Source organism: Tenrec ecaudatus, chromosome 2 (assembly GCF_050624435.1).
Source record: "Tenrec ecaudatus isolate mTenEca1 chromosome 2, mTenEca1.hap1, whole genome shotgun sequence".
NCBI lineage: Eukaryota > Metazoa > Chordata > Mammalia > Afrosoricida > Tenrecidae > Tenrec > Tenrec ecaudatus.
In genome coordinates this window covers 89,310,533-89,329,167 of record NC_134531.1, presented here as the reverse complement: position 1 = coordinate 89,329,167, position 18,635 = coordinate 89,310,533, and the positions used below count along the sequence as shown (strand labels likewise).

The 18,635-nt window shown below is 38.6% G+C and overlaps 1 protein-coding gene across 1 annotated transcript in view; it reads right to left on the bottom strand.

The window, feature by feature from the left end:
- Window positions 1–18,635, bottom strand: part of ADGRV1 (adhesion G protein-coupled receptor V1) — a 724,059-nt gene that overhangs the window by 493,433 nt on the left and 211,991 nt on the right. The window contains exons 44-46 of the mRNA XM_075542665.1: window positions 8,153–8,294; window positions 3,760–4,022; window positions 449–624 (exon numbers count right to left, since the gene is read on the bottom strand). Coding sequence (XP_075398780.1) covers window positions 449–624; window positions 3,760–4,022; window positions 8,153–8,294 — 581 coding nt within the window. The remainder of the gene's footprint in view (window positions 1–448; window positions 625–3,759; window positions 4,023–8,152; window positions 8,295–18,635) is intronic.

The window sequence follows — 18,635 nt, the reverse complement described above, 5'->3', positions numbered from 1 at the left end:
TTTTGTAAGAAAAAATGAACCAGAAAATTCTTAGCATATTAACAAAACTATAGATATGCTTTTAAGCTATAAAAATTAATATTTGCCAGCTTCCAGAGACATTTTACACTCCATTCTGTTGTCAAATTCAACAGTAGCTAAGTTGGTTTTAGCTGCTAAATATATTTTTTATGGCTCCTCGGTTTTCATTAGTATGAAAAAACAAAAATAGTGCAAGCCTTGGCCTTAAAATGTGAACTCGAAATGAAAAAATGAGACTGTAACCCACACCATCATCTTGAACACGTTGAGCTTTTAATGGTACCTTTTATGAGATGGCAAGAGACCTCAGTGTATTTCTCTGCTAGAGCTCATTTGAAAATTTCACTTTAAAATAATCAGAGATCAATTTCCTTGTATGTTTTCTTTATGTTAATAAAAGCATTTCCCACTTAGCCTTAGACTATACCTATTTTCGACTGCCGAGATACTGAATAGTCCCAGCGGGGCCTGGTTTTGTAAAACTGTTATCCGGGTCTGAACAGGTGCCCCGAGTCGAGCACCTCCAGTCGGGTTAAACAAGGTACAAACAAAATGCTCATCTGTTTCTGGTTCTGTGTCTAAGATGGCAGATATGTGTAGGGCCTGAAATTCAAATCAGAAGGTAAACGTATTAGCACACAGTGTTTTCCAACACACATTCAGAGAAATTGCTGAACAGTTTTGACAATAAGGCAATATGTTCTAGAAAATGACCTTTTAAATACACCTTCCCATATTGTAAACATTACAGCTATTTTAGTGTACTGTATTCAGAATTTCCATTACTATGATATAGAGCCCGGAAGTGTCTAAAAAAGAAATGCTTCAGACATTTAAAAATAATACTAAACTTAAAAATTAAATTTATCACTTCAGTTTTATGTATCCTTCCCTAGCTACATAACTTTTAGTCTTGCCTCCTTGTTAAAAGCCACCACAGTAAGAATGTGTGGCCATTGAGTCAGTTCTGAGTCCTGGTGGCCATATAGCAACACGACAGCGACCCGAAAGGGCAGAGTAGAATCACCCTTGGGGATGCTGAGACTGCAGCTCTGACCGGAGCAAAAACTTCACCTTGCTCCCGAAGAGCGGCTGGTGCTGAACTCCCTGAACCACTAGGGCTCTGGCATAGAGCAGCCCCCAGATGAAAACTGTTATCAAAAATGTTATCAAAATGGAAATGTTTATCAGAAGAACGGATAAAGTGTCCATTCCAACTCCTGGCGATTCTGTAGGGCGAAGCAGAATGGCTCTATGCGACTTCCAAAGACGAAAGCTCTAGGGCAGCAGACTGCCACATTTTACCACCGTGCAGGGGCTGGCAGGTTCGAACCACCAATCTCGTGGTCAACACCTGAGCACTTTCACCACTGCGTGATCAGAGATGCTCAATGAAATGCCACTCAGCAAAAAAAAAAAAAAAAAAAAGAACTCCTGATAATTACAACCACGTGGAGTTCATCAATTATACAAAAGCAAGTAGCCAGACACAAAGGCATACATGATTTATGACTCTACTTGCTATATGAAGTTCAAGAAATGGCAAAGGTGAGGCTTCCATGACAAAAATCAGGAAAGTTTCCTCCTGGGAGGATCCTAATGGCACTCAGGGATCCACATTGGGCTGGGAACCACAGACTGTGATTCAAACCTACCAGCTGCTCTGCACCCAAAGATCTACAGCCGCAAAAGCGCTACACAGCAGCATTGAATCAAATCAACTTAATGACAATGGGCTTGGTTTCGAGTCTTCAGGGAGGGAGGTTGACAACAGTGTTGTTAACCTGCAAAAAGGCATCAGGGCATCTCATGGTACGAAAGTACGATTCAAGACCTCAATGAACTCGGTGGTTACATGAATGTGCGTGAGGTGTGAGTATGTGAGTGTGCACTTGCGCATGTAGTCAAGTATTTATGCAATTAAAATATGCAAATTTTACTCTTTACAGCTCAAAATAAAGATGTGAAAATAAGTACTTACAAAAATTAAAACAAAATTTGTTTCAATTAATTGTGCTAACATTCCATTTGCCTAATGAACAGAAGTCAGAAAACAAATCATATAGAATGTTTTAAGCTACAGTAAATATGAAGAAGCTACAAATTCAAAAAATACCCAAAATTTTATTTTTAACCTATTTACATCAAAATGTAAATAACTTCTTGAACAAATCAAAGGTTCTAAATACCAAGAACATGAAATATTAGATATGCAAATGAGTGTACATTTAAAATATGTGTTCAATTAGACAGACTGATCATTAAGCAACTTATTCATTGATTGGATTTTTTAGATGAAATTAAGTATAACATTTCAAATGAGCCATATCTCAAACATGCCTATAACTAGTATAATTAACTATTTAAACTTGAACTGTGCTTTAAAGATACGGTTCAGTAACAGGAACAAAATTTGTTAGTATATAACTAAAGCGGTTTTGAAAGGTAAATATTTGCAAGTGTAGTTCCTATTTACATTAATCTTGAGTCATTTTTCTGCAATAAATTATTCCTATTCACGGAGAAGTGGGCAGTGTTGGTTCAGTGGGGTACTTTTTGCCTTCGATGCGGGAGACCTACGCTAGATTCCTCACTAAGGCATTGCAAGTGCAACCACCGTCTTTGCAGTGGAGGCTTAGCATGTTGCTACACTGCTGAGCAAGTTCCAGTGGCGATTTCAGACTAATACAGAGCAGGAAGAAGATTCTGAAAAAAACAAAATCCAGTAGTGAAAACCCTGTAGATCACAATGGTGGGATCCCATTGTGCATGGGATTGCCAGTACTTGGGGGCTTGACTCAATGACAGCTAGTGACAATATTCATACGTGATATTTGCTTCCCAAATGAGCAATCTAAAGTGAGCAGTTATATATTATTCAACTAAATATGTGGCAAGAGGAATGATTGGCCAGGCTGAAATGATTGCAATGAACAGTATAGAATTATTTTAAAATGTATGGTCTCTAAACAATATAAAGTGGAGCATACCATTTAAGTATGTTGACATTCTAAAATATCAATATTTATTACCTTCATTATTTACACATTCCCTTACAATATTACCAAGCAAAATTTATCCAGAAAAACTGCATACAGACTGCAGTAGAGCACAATCGTATTTTTCTCACAGTAACTGGGAGTTTTGTGTTCTTGCATTTGTATTTGCTTTCCTTCTTTAAGGCCAAGTGTTCTCCTCTATGGTGGCCAGAGTTTATGTCAACTGTCCTCCAAACCTATCAATCAGGTAGAAGCCTGCAGACACTTCTTGTGGGTAACACTTTGTATAAGAAAGAGATCCAATCAGAGCTGAGCTCTTTTTGGCCCTTCTCCTTCTGCTGCAGGTGGATCCTATTCTCATTCACTGATCTCCTGTTGTGTCACCTGCTGATCCCAGGAACCTTGAGTGGACCATCACACTTGGATTCAGTCAGCTGACCTCAGATTCATGTACCTCTACATCCTGGGTCCTCCTGCTTCATCCTCCTGCATCCTGTTCATCAACTCCCATAACTCACAAAATTTCACAACTACACGAGTCAGGAGAAACCTCACTTGAAGAGGACAGGAATTATCCATATGTACAACTGTGTAAGCTATTTCATGATACATATGTATCTCTACAAGGATCACCAATTTTGCTCTTCTAGAGAACCCAGCCTAACAGATCCTCTAAGAGAAAATTATTTCTTAAATATTAAAGATAACCTTCTCTGCTCATTAAAGGTTCATACTGTACCTTGAGTCGAACACCTTCTTCAAAAACAATATAGCCCTTAGACGGCGTCAGATCTTTAGATTCAGTTGAAGAATTCACTTCTGTCACAATGAACTGCGTTGTCACGGTTCCAAAGAGCCCTCGTGCCGGCTCTCGAACAACATACAAAATGGCAACGCTCTCTTGTACATAGACGGCTGTTGGTTCTCTTAAGAAAAAGTGCTCACTGTTGTTAAATGATAGAACCCCAGGACCGTCGTCATTCGCAAGGATAGTCATCAAGGCTGTTGAAAGGCAAATATTAAAATAGAGAATCAGGCAAATGAGTTAAAAGTGATGGAATAGCATGGATTTTAACTGATATCTAGTTCCACTCTCTCTAGGTAATCTTAGAAACTAAGAAAAAATTTTAAATCATTTAATAAACTTTATTAACCTATGAGATATAAGTAGTCCATAGTCAGACTAAAAGAAGCTTCCTTAATCTGATGCAGTTATATATATCAGAAGGCTATAACAAACTTAACATTGAATTTCAAATCATTCATTCCCACTAAAAATGAAACAAGATAATGACGCTTGCTCCCACTCTGCTATTCAATATTTTCCTGCAGATATAAGCCAGGGAACAGGTATAAAACTTACAGGAAGGGAAAGTTGAAAGTAGAATTGTCCCTATTTTCTGGATTAAATAGATTTTTACTTAAAAATGCAAGAGAGAAAAATTATTAGAAGTATATAAATCAGAAATATAGGCTGAGCAACTTTTAAAAATCAAGTGTTCTATTTACTACCAATAAAAAATATTAATAGCAACTTCAACAACTTAAATTATTTAGTATTTACAAAATGCTTAACCGATTTATGTTAAGCAGTATAAATTACACCTCATCATAAAAACAGAAATCTTCATAATTGGACTGTTTGTTATGCAATATTATGATAAAGGAAGAAAACACTTAAATTGTCAAGGATTTCAGTTCATTGAGACCACACTCACCAGCAGCATTCACCAAGAAATCAAACAATGTGTTTTAAAAGATAGCTTTAAAAAATTTAAAGTCAAGATGTTACTCTAAAGCAGTGGTTCTCAACCTTCCTCAGGCCACCACCCTTCCACATAGTTCCTCATGTTGTGGTGGACCCCCAGCCATTAAATTATTTTTGTTGCCACTTCATAACTGTAAGTTTGCTACTGTTATGAATCAGACAAATCCGGTGAAAGGGTCGTTCGACCCCCAAAGGGGTCTTGACCCACAGGTTGAGAACCGCTGCTCTAAAGACTAAGATACATAACCCAAGACAGGGCATTTTCAGTTGTCTCATATGCATGTGAAAGCTGGACAATGAATAAAAAAAACAGAGGAATGAGTACGTTTGAATTATAATGCTGGCAGAGAATAAAGACTACACTACCACAGACTGCCAGAAGAACAAACAAATCTGTCTTGGAAGACCTACAGCCAGGATTGCTCATTGAAGTGAGAGTGATGAGACTTTATCTCACATTCTTGGAAGATGTGAACAGAAGGTACCAGTCTCTGGAGAAGAGCATCACGCTCAGTAAAACAGAGAGCCAGCGATAAAGAGGAAGTCGCTCAATGAGATCACTCTATTGTACAGAGGAGCCCTGTGAACCCAAAGTGATTCAAAAGTGCCTAACAACTGGGTAACCTACACTCGTGAGCTATGAATTGCTTGCTAACCTCTGAGTGAGTGAGAGGTCTGAAACCGCCAGCTGCTCGGGGAGGGGGGGACAGGGGGGAGGGCAGAAAAGAGACTCTCTGCTCCACAAAGATTTACAGCCTTGGAAACCGAAATGGGTAGTTCCACTTTGCCCTCTAGGACTACAATAGGGCGAAAATGAGTCAGAAACTATTCAACGACAGATTGGAGTTTGGAATTTTGGAAGCTTCTAAGGTCTGACCATATGAAGTACAGGTATATACTACTATGGATTGAAACACCAATATGTACTACCATATGCTGATGCTCACAGGCTAGAAAGTAGCAGAAGCAGTTCACAAAGCTAGACAAACATCTTCTGCACATGAATATTTAAAATCTGTTAAAATGCCATACACATCATCTTTAACTAATTTAAAACAGAGAAATTGACTAAAGTATGTAAAGCCAACATGATCATAGCAGATACTGAGCAGTGTATCACCCACATCCCTTCTGCCTACTTTGGAATCACCTGAGATATGCATATTTATCTAACAGCAATAGGCAAATCTTTCTACCCATGCACAACATTAGACCAAGAAGGAGTCGATACAGAAGCTCTGGAACGATACTATGCAAAAGAGAAACACAAACAACGAAAAGTGGGAGTCAATACAACAGCAGGATTAAAGCTCAGCTAAACATAACTGTACCTGCTTATTTAACACATTTTCTATAACTTTCCTTTCTCATGTGTCTCGCTTCGTCTTTTTCTCACCAGGCCTCAATAGATCACCTACTTGTAGGTAAACTGCTTACATCCAAATCTTTTTCTCAGGGTAATAATATAAAGGATGATATATGTACCATAGTTGGAAAGGTACATCAAAATCCTAAATGAAAAAAGGTCAACATCAAAATGTCAAATCTCCAAAATAATCCAAACTCTAAACTCAAAATGTTGTCATGACTTGAAGCGCGCCTACCACAAAGATAAGTTCAGGTCCTCGCCCTTGAGATCCTTGAACCCGTGAATTTGCAATAAGGTTTTCTATTGCAATAAGATTGGCAAGAGGTCATTCTGAAGGAGGCTGGGTCCCAATACTCTGTGACTTCTGACCTTTTAAAGCTACATGACAGTGAAATTAAAAACTAGCCCTTGAGTTACTCAAAATTTTTGTTTTTTACTAAAATTAATACATTTGCACATATGGTAATAATTTCAGAATAAATCTTTCTCTTAAAGATATATCTTTTGTTTCAAATACAGAGTAAATAATTTTCTTCTAGTGCATAGTGAGATGAATCGGAGGCTTGCTGGTATGAGCATGATGTATCTATTAAGAATTTTCTAAGTCAAAACATAAAGTTTAAGTTGGAAAGCAGGATCTGGGCTTTCTAAAGCTTCTGAGCAGTTATTTAAGATTAAGCTATTTTTCTCGACTTGTCTGGAGCAAAAGACAAAGAAATAAACTGAAGATTAAAAATGGGAATTAATGAGCAGCAGCACTAATTGCTTACTCAAACCATGGCCTCAATTCTCCTGAGAACAAAAGAACTAGATGGTGCCTGGCAACCACTTCCAACTGGTCCCAGATAGAATATAATATAGGCACTAGAGTAAGCACTCACTAAGAGTACTGCCCTTCCGATATTCTTTAAACATTGCACTGAAATTATTCCCTACTTTACAAAAAGAAATAATCTGCATGGAAACAAAAGATCATCATTTACCATAGGAAAAGATGAGGAGGTGAGAGGAGGAAAGACAAAAAACTAGATTTATGGAAACATTATACCAAATGGAATATTGAAACAATGTGAAAAATGTATACAATGTGAAAAATTGTTAAATGTGCTGCGTATACATTCACCAAAAACACAATATGAACATTTTTTAAAGAATGTTTTATATAGAAACAATTACTAATTCAAACTAACTTAAAGAACACTTGTAGCTCATTTAATTTAATTACAAGAATGTCAAAGAGCACTCGCTGCAGGTAAAAACATGAGGCTGAATAATTGGTGGGCATGTAGTGTTCTATGCTTACTTCGCTTATAATACCATCAGAGTAGTATATAATTAAATAAATTAAGTGACATTTTAGAGTCCCTTCTAAACCTAAAATTCTCCTCTCTCTCTCTCCCTCCCTTTAGACCGCCTTGAAGCCAGCCATCAGCAGGAACCTGACAAGGAGCAACCAGAATGACTTTTAGTAAAAATGTCTTTTAGTAACAATGAATTTTAGTAAAAATGTCAAACAGATACAACCATAGAATTATAGTAATTCTTTTGACTTTAAGTAAAAATGTCAAACAGATACAACCAAAGAATTGTAGCTCCAATGATGTCTCTGAACTATCAATACATCTCATACCAATGTAGAAAAACCAAACAGCAGTTACATGATACTAAAACAGTTATCTGTCATTGCTTATGTTGCTAGGCAGAAAATCCGAAGCAGAGCTAAAATGTCAGAGGAAAGACATCTACAAATTAACTACTATCTACAATCATTGTGAAAATGGTTTAATATTCTCTTTTGTGTCAAAATATTGTTTTATTTCTTTAGAATGCAAATATACAGTCAGGCTAGAAGTACTGTTACACAGACATAGTAATTTCAAAATTCTTATCATTCTAAGAATTGAAGACTATTAAGATTTCTTAATGTCTTTTATCTGGCAACGTGATAAGCACAGTATAAAGGAGAATATTTGCGTAGAAAAAGTTATCAATTACCTATTGTACTTGTACCCAGTTCTAGTCCAGGAGATGGGTTTGTTAAAATCAGCTGAAAATTTTCATCTCCTTCTGGAATATCATCATCCAGAATCATAATGTCAACATTCTTATACCTTTCTCCATCAGCAAAATGAAGAATCTAGTCAAAAAGGTAAATATAGACAATATTACATATTATAGTATGACATATTAAATCACCCTCAGAGTTTTATGGATTGCTTGGAAATAAATATAACCTAGTTATGAGTTGGAAGAGTAAACGATTTACAAGCTATTTCCTCTTTATACAATAATTTTTACATTAAATTGAAAATATTTAATTAAAAAAATAATAAAGAAATGGGGAGACAGGGGCCAGACCGTGTCTCCCTCTAGAATTCTCCCTGCCAAAGCTAAAAACGAACAGGTTTTTAGAACCTGAATTCTAGAAAAATCTCAATAGTCCAGGAATATTTTGGGATTGGCTTCAAAGAATAATTCTGCTAAGTATTATTCAGAGAAAAGCTGTTACCAATTCTACACAAATTATTCCAAATATACAAATGGACAGAAAACTCCAAAATTCATTCTACGAAGCCAGCATAACCCTGATACCAAATCCAGGCACAGAAAACACAAAGATAGAACACTGTAGACTGATATCCTTTATAAAGATAGATACAGAAATTCTCAACAAAATCCTGACCAATTTAATCCAACAGCATATCTCAAAAGTAATGTATCATGAATAAGTGGGGTTTATGCCAGGGATGCGAGGATGGTTCAACATTCAAAAAGCAATTAATGTAATCCTTTACATAAGCAAGATAAAGGATTACATAAAGCAAGACCATAACAATTGTAGAAAAAGCATTTGACAATATCAAATACCTTTTCCTAAAAAATGCACTTAATATGATAGTAATACAAGATATTCCTCAACACAATAAAGTCCATATATGAAAAACCAATAGCCTACATCACATTTAATGGGGAAAAGCTGAAAACATTCCCACTGAAAACAAGAAGCTGACAAGGATGTCCCTTATTCCCATCCTTATTTAACATTGGAAGTCTTAGCCAGAACCATAACACAACAACAAGAAATAAAAGGAGTGCAATCTGGCAAAGAAGTGAAACTCACTGTTTGCTGATTTTATATAGAGAGAGCAAGCACCAAGTTCTCCTCCATAGTCTTATTGTAAACAATTTTGAAATTTAGGAAATTAGCAGGATACATGATTAAGAAATAGAAATTAACTGGACTCCTATATACCAGTGATTACAATTCCATAAAAGACATCAAGAAAACAAGACAATTACAACAACCACAGAAAAAAGTTGAAATACCTAGGAAGAAACCTACCCAAAGAAGCAAAAGACCATACAAAGAAAACTACAGATCATTAATACAAGAAACCAAAAGAGATCTACACAAATAGAAGGATATCCTGTGTCCATGAATACGAAGACACAACTTTGAGAAAATCTTACTACTACTCAAAGCAATCTACAAATTAAATGTATTCCCAATCCAAATCCCAACATCATCCTTTAAAGAAATAAAATTTGTAATTACAAACTTCATATGGAGAGGGAAGAGGCCCAGAATAAGCAAAGAACTTCAAAAAGAACAAAATAGGTGGTCATGCCTTACCTGACCTAAAAATCTACTCCATGACCACAGTTGTCAAGACAGTCTTGTACTGGTATAATGACCGATACATAGACCAAGGGAACAGGACAGAGACCCCGGAAATAAAAGCATGTACAGACAACTGATTTTTTGACAAAAAATAATAAAGAATAAATGGGAAGGAGATGTCCTCTTCAATAAATAGTGCTGGAAAACGTGAGTATCCATCTGCAAAAGAATGGAACAAGACCCATATCTCACGGTATGCACAAAAACAAACTCAAGGTGGATTAGAGACCTAAATGTAAACTCCTAAACAATCAGGATCATCAATGAGAAAATGTGGACAATTCTAAGGGCTACCAGATATAAATAAAAAGGAATTGCACACAGTAGAAGACAAAAGGGATCAATGAATCTATTAAAATATAAAACAAGTAAATATGGGCATGTATATATATAAATATATTAATATATAATGATAGAGATATAGGTCTATGTACAAGTATTTATATGTTAAGTATTAAGGTAGCAGATGGACATTGGGCCTCTACTAAATTCCTCCCTCAACACAGGAACACTTTGTTCTAATAACTTGGCATTCTGTGATGCTCATCTTCCTGACGGGATCACTGAGGACAAAATGGGTGCATAGCAAATGTGGTGAAGAAAGTTCATGGTGCCCAGCTATCAAAAAATATATCATCTGGGGTCTTAAGGGTTTGAAGATAAACAAGTAGCCATCTAGCTGAGAACCAAGAAAGCCCACATGGAAGAAGCACACCAGCCTGTGTGATCACGAGGTGTCAATGGGACCAGTTATCAGGCATCAGAAGACCCGAAACAATCATATATATGGAAATGAGGGGGCAGAGTGGAGACCCAAAGTCCATCTGCAAACAACTAAACACCGCCTCACAGAAAGGTCACATGGAAGGGGCACTGATGAAACACACGACATTCCTCTAGCTCTTTAATGCTTCCTCCCCATAACTATGATGACCCCAGTTCTACCTTACAAATCTAGCTAGGCCAGAGCAAGTACACAGATACAGATAAGAGCTCTCACCACACAGAGCCCAGGACAGATAAATCCCTCAGGTACAGCAATGGGAGTAGTGCTATCATGAGGGGAAAGGGTAGGGGAGGACTAAAGGTGGAGAAAAGGTGAACCAATCTCAATGATCAATGTATAAACTCCACCCCACACACTGAAAAAGATGAATAACAGAAACGTAGGAAGGGAGACAGTGGATGGTGTAAAATATGAAAATAATAATTTATATTTTATCAAGGGTCCACAAGCGTGGGAGGTTGTGGAGGGAGGGAAAAATAAGGAAGATGCTAGCAAGGGCTCAAGTAGAAAAAAAGGTTTTGGAAGTGATGATGGTAACATTATATACGAATGTGCTTGATACAATTGATGTAAGGATTGTTATAAGAGCTGCAAGAGTTGACTCTGCAGAAATCAGCTCAGGAAAGTTACTAAGAGGGAAATTCCACATTGCCTGGTCACAGGAGGAGCATTAAAAAGATAAGTAGGCACAGAGCCGTTAGTTTTTGAGGAGCTGGGGATTTTTGCTTACCACAGTGGAGGCCAGATAGGATTTGACCTTAGCTCATCCACTATCTCGGCCAGAGCCAGGATCATTTGGAGCCGGCCCAAGGGCTTTATTTGAACACAGTTTAAAATGCTCCAGGGTTTGGAGCTCAGCTATATTGTTACTTTTGTTTCTCTCTCTTCTGTCTCTCCCACAACAGCCTCAGCCACGTTGGGGCAGGGTTTAAACTCCTCTGTTTTCTTCTGTTCTCTCTGTGCCCCCACAGTCTCAGCTGGTTTAGTTTAGTTTTTCTTTTTTTCTTGTTCTCTTTCTTTTTCTCTCACACACCACTGCAGACCTACAGACAACTCCCCTCAGCCTAGGGTATTTACGTTTGCCCTCCATCCAGCTGAGAGAGCTCCACCCTCTGTAGTGTAACCCAAAGCAAGGAAAGCCTGCCACCTTCCACCAGGGGATGCCCACTCAACTTTTCCAGGGGAAATTGCAACTACCCGCCCTCTACAGTGCTTAATACATGGCTGGGGAAATCTTAACCACCTTCTTTGGGGGAAATCCTGCCTGCGTGGCTTGGGGAGCTCCTACCTGTTCTGTGGTCCCATGTGACTGTGGGAACTTCCTCCCACCTGCTGTAGTGCCTCACATGGCCGACAGCAACTTGGCCAACACTAGCCAACATTCCACACAGCTGCAGAAACATCTACCCAACCTCCTCAATGATCTACCTGACCAGGAAAATTCCGCCCACCATTCAGAATGCTCTACACCAAAGTGGATAACCCACCATCCTTCTGTGGCACTCCCATTGCAGCAGGCACCCCAAATGCCCTCTGTGGCACCCCAAAGCTGCCGTGAGAAAGACTATTACGTATTCTTGTGAGATCACCCAATACAGCACCATCCTCGTGCTTCCACAAAAACCCAACCAGCATCTCCTGAGATAAGCATCCAACTTGCCCACCAAACAACAGAATACTGGTTGAATAGGGAAAGAGTGAAGCCACAGGAGAATAATGTGGTAGGCTAATTCCATAGTGAAATTAGGTGTAGGTAGTTTGAAGAAGCATTCCTACGAGTCTCCCAGAGAAAACCAGTGCTCTTCGACTCCCTGTAAAATAGCACATGACTCCTCTAAAACAATGCAAAACAAACAGAAATCAGCCATATCGACCACAATGAAAAAACAGGAGAAACAAAAGGCAATGGTGGAAGACATCCTAAACCTAACAATGTGCATAGAAGAAGCAGACATTGATGTGCCACAAAAATAAACTTTCACAGTGCTGCTTGGAGTCATACAGGATATGAGGGAAACCATACAAAATAAAATGAAATGATAGAGGATATAAAGACTATAAACCAAAGAGAAATATAGAAGCTTAGGAATGAGATAACAAAACCCAGTAGCAGACTCACAGACTTTGCCATTTGACTGGAGGAGGCAGAGAACCACACCAGTGACCTAGGTGATAGCCAAGCAGACTTTAACAAACGTGAACAGAAATCTAATAAGATCATCAGAGAAGCTGAAGAAAACCTATGACCTGTGTCTGATGCTCTGAAGAGGAACAACATCAGAATAATTGGATTACCGGAGGAAGACACAACAAAGAGTTCATCTGCAGCAATAGTGAGAAAATTCTCAGAGGAAAACTTCCCTAGCTTAATGAATAAAAACTAGGCAACAATTCAGGAAGTTGAAAGAATGCCAGCTAGACTGAATCCCAAGATGTCACTAAGGCACATAATACCTAAATTATCAAACTTTGAGGAAAAAGAGAAAATCGGGAGAGCAGCTAGGGAAAAACAAGCAATCACATATAAGGGTTCCAAAATAAGGATATGCTCAGACCAATTGAAGGAAAATAATAAAATCCAAGAATACTCTACCCAGCCAAATTATCTATCAAGATAGATGGAGAAGTAAAAGTCTTCCAAAACAAGGAAAACTCAGTGAATACGTCAGAAGAAACCCAGCCCTACAAAATATCCTTGCAGATCCAGTATGGGCAGAACAGCACTCACCAAGTATAACTAAGGGACCACCACATAGAACAACCTCACCCAGAGGGCAACAAAGAGAAAACAGCCCCCAAGATAGTATTTGCTTAAGGGTGGAAAGAAGTCAAGAATGATACATACACAAGCATGCACAACACACTGATAAGAAAGGGAAGTAGGAAAACACACAACACAAAAGGTATAAGATGACATTACAGAGTCCACAGATAGAGGTAATAACCCTGAATATCAATGGATTGAACTCAGGCATTAAAAGACTGAGGCTAGCAGACTGGATTAGAAAACACAATCCATCAATTTGCTGCCTACAAGAGATACATCTCAAGATTACAGATAAAAATAGGCTGATAATCAAAGGCTTGAGAAAAACATAACAAGTAAACAGCAATTTTAAAAAAGCAGGGATTACAATCCTAATCTCAGATAAAATTTGCCTTAAAGTGAAAACTATAAAAAGAGATAGGAGGGACATTATATAATGCTCCAGGGAAGAGTAGACAAAGAATCATTAAGCATTTTAAACATATATTCCCTGAAAGAGAGACCCACTGATTATGTCAAACACTCCAAAAGATGAAGAAAGAAATCACAGCCTCAACAATTATAGTAGGTGTCTTCAATACACTGCTCTCTAAGAAAGATCACAGGGAAAGAAACTCAGCAAGGAGGCTAGAGATCTAAACACTACAATTGGGCAATTTGAACTGATCGATATTTACAGAGCTCTTCATGCAAATACAAACAAAACACATTCTTTTCAAGCCCACATGGCGCATATTTGAAGCTAGACGACATGCTGGGGCATAATAATATCAATAGATGTGGGAAAAAAGTCAACAACATCCAACACCAATTCCTGTTTAAGACACTCAAGAAGATAGGAATGGAAAGAAAATCCCTCAAGATAATGCAAGCTATATATGAAAAACCAACAGCCAACGTGGTAGTCAATGGAGAAAAAAACTAACACAAACCCACTGCAAAGGTGGGCCAGACAAGGATGCACCTTATCCCCATTCTTATTTAACATTTTATTGGAGGTTTTAGATAACAACATAAGGCAAAGAAAAGCCTTCAAAGCTATTTGCCTGGGGAAGGAAGAGGTGAAACTATTGTTATTCGCAGATGATATGATTTTATATTTGGAAAATCCCAAAAGCTCCACAAGGGGAGTACTGGAAGCCATAGAGGAATATGGCAGAGTGGCAGAATACATGATCAACAAACAGAAGTCTACTGGACTGCTACACACATCGTATATGACCAAAGAAGAAATAAAAAAGATGGTACCCTTCACAATAGCCAAGCACAAATTGAAATATCTAGAGATATAGCTGATTAAAAGAACAAAAGATTTATATGAGAAAAATGACAGAACACTATTACAAGAAACCAAGATTGACCTCAACAAATGGAAAAATAACCCATGATCGTGGATTGGGATGTTAGTTCTGTTTTAAAGATGTCAATTCTGCCCAATGCACTATATAAATTCAATGCAATCCTGATACAATTACCCTCATCTTTCTTCAAAGAAATGGACAAACTGATTACCAACTTCACATGGAGAGGGAAGAAGCCCCAAATTAGCACAAAACTCCTCAAAAAGAAAGACAGAGTGGAAGGGAAAACGTAAAACTCAGAAATAAAGTCCTCAGCATACAGACAACTGATATTTGATAAGGGCCCAAAAAATATCCAATGGGAAGCAGATGCCCTCTTTAACAAGTGGTGCTGGAAAAAGTGGTTATCTCCCTGCAGAAAAATGAAGCAAGACCCTTATCTCACTCCAAGTACAAGAATAAACTCAAGGTGGATCGCAGACCTTGAGGTAAAACCCCAAACTATTAGGGTCATCAATGAGTGAATTGGGACCAACCTGAGAGCTTTGGTGCAGGGAATACATAAGCTATCAGAAATAGGGAAGGACACAAGTACAGATGAGTCACAACTTGACAAGTGGGATATACTGAAGATAAAACACCTGTGTACATAAAAAAAATTACCTAGAGTAATAAGAGAACCCACGGACCGGGAAAACATCTTTAGAAATGACACATTAGACAAAGGCCTTATTAGTAAAATATAAAATATTCTGCTACCTTCCAAAAAGAAAAAAATAAATAAAACTAACTGCTCACTGAGGAAGTGAAGAAAAGATTCACAAGGTCAGAAATCAAAATGGCCACTAAAGAGATGAGAAAATGTTCCCGATCATTAGTCATAAAAGAAATGCAAATTAAAACCAGATACCATATCACCTAGCACTCTCAAAGATAGCCTTATTCAAAAAAAATCAGAAAGCAACAAGTGTTGGAGGGGCTGTGGTGAGATGGGAGCTCTCATTCACTGCTGGTGGACTTGTAGGTATGTACAGCCACTATGGAAATCAATTTGGCAATATCTAGAACAGATGGAAATTGAGCTACCATACAACCCAGCAATCCCTCTACTGGGCATATACCCAGAAGAGATAAGAAATAAACCACGGCCAGACATCTGTGCTCCAATGTTCATCGTGGCATAGTTCACAAGGAGTTGGAGACAACCCAAATTTCCATCAACAGATGAATGGATTAAAAACTGTGGTGCATACAAATAACGGGGTACTACGAATAGCAAAAAAGCAGTGATGAATGTATGAAGCACATCGCTGCATGGGAAGAACTGGAGAAAATTATGCTAAGTGAAGTAAGCCAAGCACAAAATGAAAAGTACAACATGAGTCCGCTGAAGTAAGCTTCAAAAAATGCAAAAGGGGCACAGGAAAAAAGCTACTGTATACTAACATTCCTGGGGTGAGGCCCAGGTAGTATGTCAGGGACCAGACCAAATCCAGGGATACATATGGTAGCCAACTAAAAAGAAGTGGGGGGGGGGAATAAAAAACAGACACAGATAGCTGGGGAACAGGACACTAACCCACTCAAGGGGAGGGTACTGTTTCTATCTCAACAGGGAGAGAGGGACCAGACTTCAACCCAGTGATCCAAGGTGTGAATGAAACATATCAGACAGAAGCAAGGAACCAGTAGAGAAATCTGAGGGGCTGGCCCCAATCCCAACTACGTGGACAGCCCCACAGAAGAATTACTTCAGAGGACAGCACTAAAGCCACAGCTCAGAGAGAGAGACATGTCTGAACAAAGCACAAAGCAGCAAATAAAGGGGGAGGAAGAGAGAAAGGAGCACTCCCAGCCCAACAAGCCTTGAGGATGATCTCCCTGCTCAGAGCAGCCAATACACAGAAAGGACCATATGGTCAGCCCCATTATGAGACATGACATCCCCTACTGACTCATAGCCCTACAGGGGACAACACTGGAGACACAGTGTGGGAATTGCGCTTGATCTGATGCCACCATACTGAGGCAAAACACTACGAGCATGTAACAGAACAGCAATGGGAGCAGAGAAAGGAAGTCCTAGGAAATACCAAACATAGACTTTGGGGCCACGGTGTGGCACCCCTTCAGACTCCACCGGAAAATACTCCCCAAAGTCAACAAACAGACCTTGAATTATTTACAGGATTTTCTCTTTTTTGTTACTGGCATTTGTTGTTGGTGGTGTTATGGTGTTATTTTGTCTTTGCCTTGTTTTGCTTTGTCTTGTTTTTGTGTGCATATTATTATCTCTGCAGGACTATCTAGATAAGATAGGAGGGATAAATAATCTGGACTAGGAAAACAGCGGAACCCACGGTTGGGGGGGGAGGGGCATGTGAGAGGGGGAGGAGGGGGAAAGGAAGTGGGTGCTAACAAACCCGGAGACTAGGGAACAAGAAGTGATCCAAAATCAGCGGCAATGAGGGTTTCAGAGGCCTGGTAGAGGTTGATCAGGGGCAAGAGGGCAGTCAAAGGAAATAGAGGAAAGAACTAGGAGGCAAAGGGCATTTATAGAGTCTAAATAGAATACAGGCATGTACTTATGTAAATATATTTATGTATGATGATCAGGAAATAGACCTATGTGCATATATTTATAGGTTTAGTACTAAGGTACCAGGTGGATATTGGGTCTCACCCAATGTAATCACTCAATGCAAGATCTCTTTGTTCTATTAAACTGACATCCCCTTACAGAAGGATCGCAGGGAGGAGGCAAGCCAGTCAGAGTACAGTGAAGCAACAATGAAACATACAACTTTCCTCTACTTCTTTAATGCTTCCTCCCCCTATCATGATCCCAATTCAACTTTATAAATCTGGTTAGACCAGAGGATGTACATGGGTACAGATATGAACTGGAAATACAGGGAATGCAGGAGAGATGAACCCCTCAGGACCAGTGGTGACAGTGGTGATACCAGGAGAGTGAAGGGAAGGTGGGGTAGAAAGGGGGAACTGATTACAATGATCTACATATGAACCCCTCCCTGGGGGATGGACAACAGAAAATTAGGTGAAGGGAGACATTGGACAGTGTAAGACATGAAAAAACAATAATAATTTATAAATTATTAAGAGTTTGTGAGGGAGGAGGGGCGGGGAGGGAGGGGGGAAATGAGGAGCTTGTACCAAGGGCTCAAGTAGAAAGAAAATGTTTTGAGAATGATGATGGCAACAAATGTCCAAATGTGCTTGACACAATGGATGGATGTATAGTTTGTGATAAGGGTTGTACAGGCCCCTAATAAAATGATTTTTTTAAAAGAGCTGTAAGAGCCCCAAATAAAATTATTTATAAAAGTATTAAATAAATAAAACACCTGTATGCATCAAAATATTTCATCAAAAGAGTAAAAGGAGTCCAGAGTTTTGGAAAAGATATTTAGCTGCGACATATGGACAAAAGATTAATTACTAAAATCTACAGAATGCTGCAAGCCTACAAGAAGTAAACAAATAACCTTAAAAGGTGGGCTAAAGACCTGAATACACAATTGAGAAAGGATGACACCCAAATAGCTAACAAGCACATGAGAAAATGCTCTCTTTAGCCCTCCAGGAAAGCAAATTAAAACAACGATGTGATATCATTTAACACCCACAATCGGAGTCCAATTTAAAAAGAAAACAAAACAGAGAACAAACACTGCAGATATTGGAACGCTTATGAGGCTGGTAGGCCTGTAAATACATACAATGACTGTGAAAAGTTCTATGGCAATTCCTAAAACAGCTGGCAATAGAAATACCATATATGACCCAGCAAAACCATTGCTGGGCAAATACCCCAAAGAAATGAGAGACAGATCACGAACAGACATATGCTCTCCCATGTTCATTGCAGCACAGTTCACAATAGCAAGAAGTTAGAAACTGCCCAAATTCCCATCAGT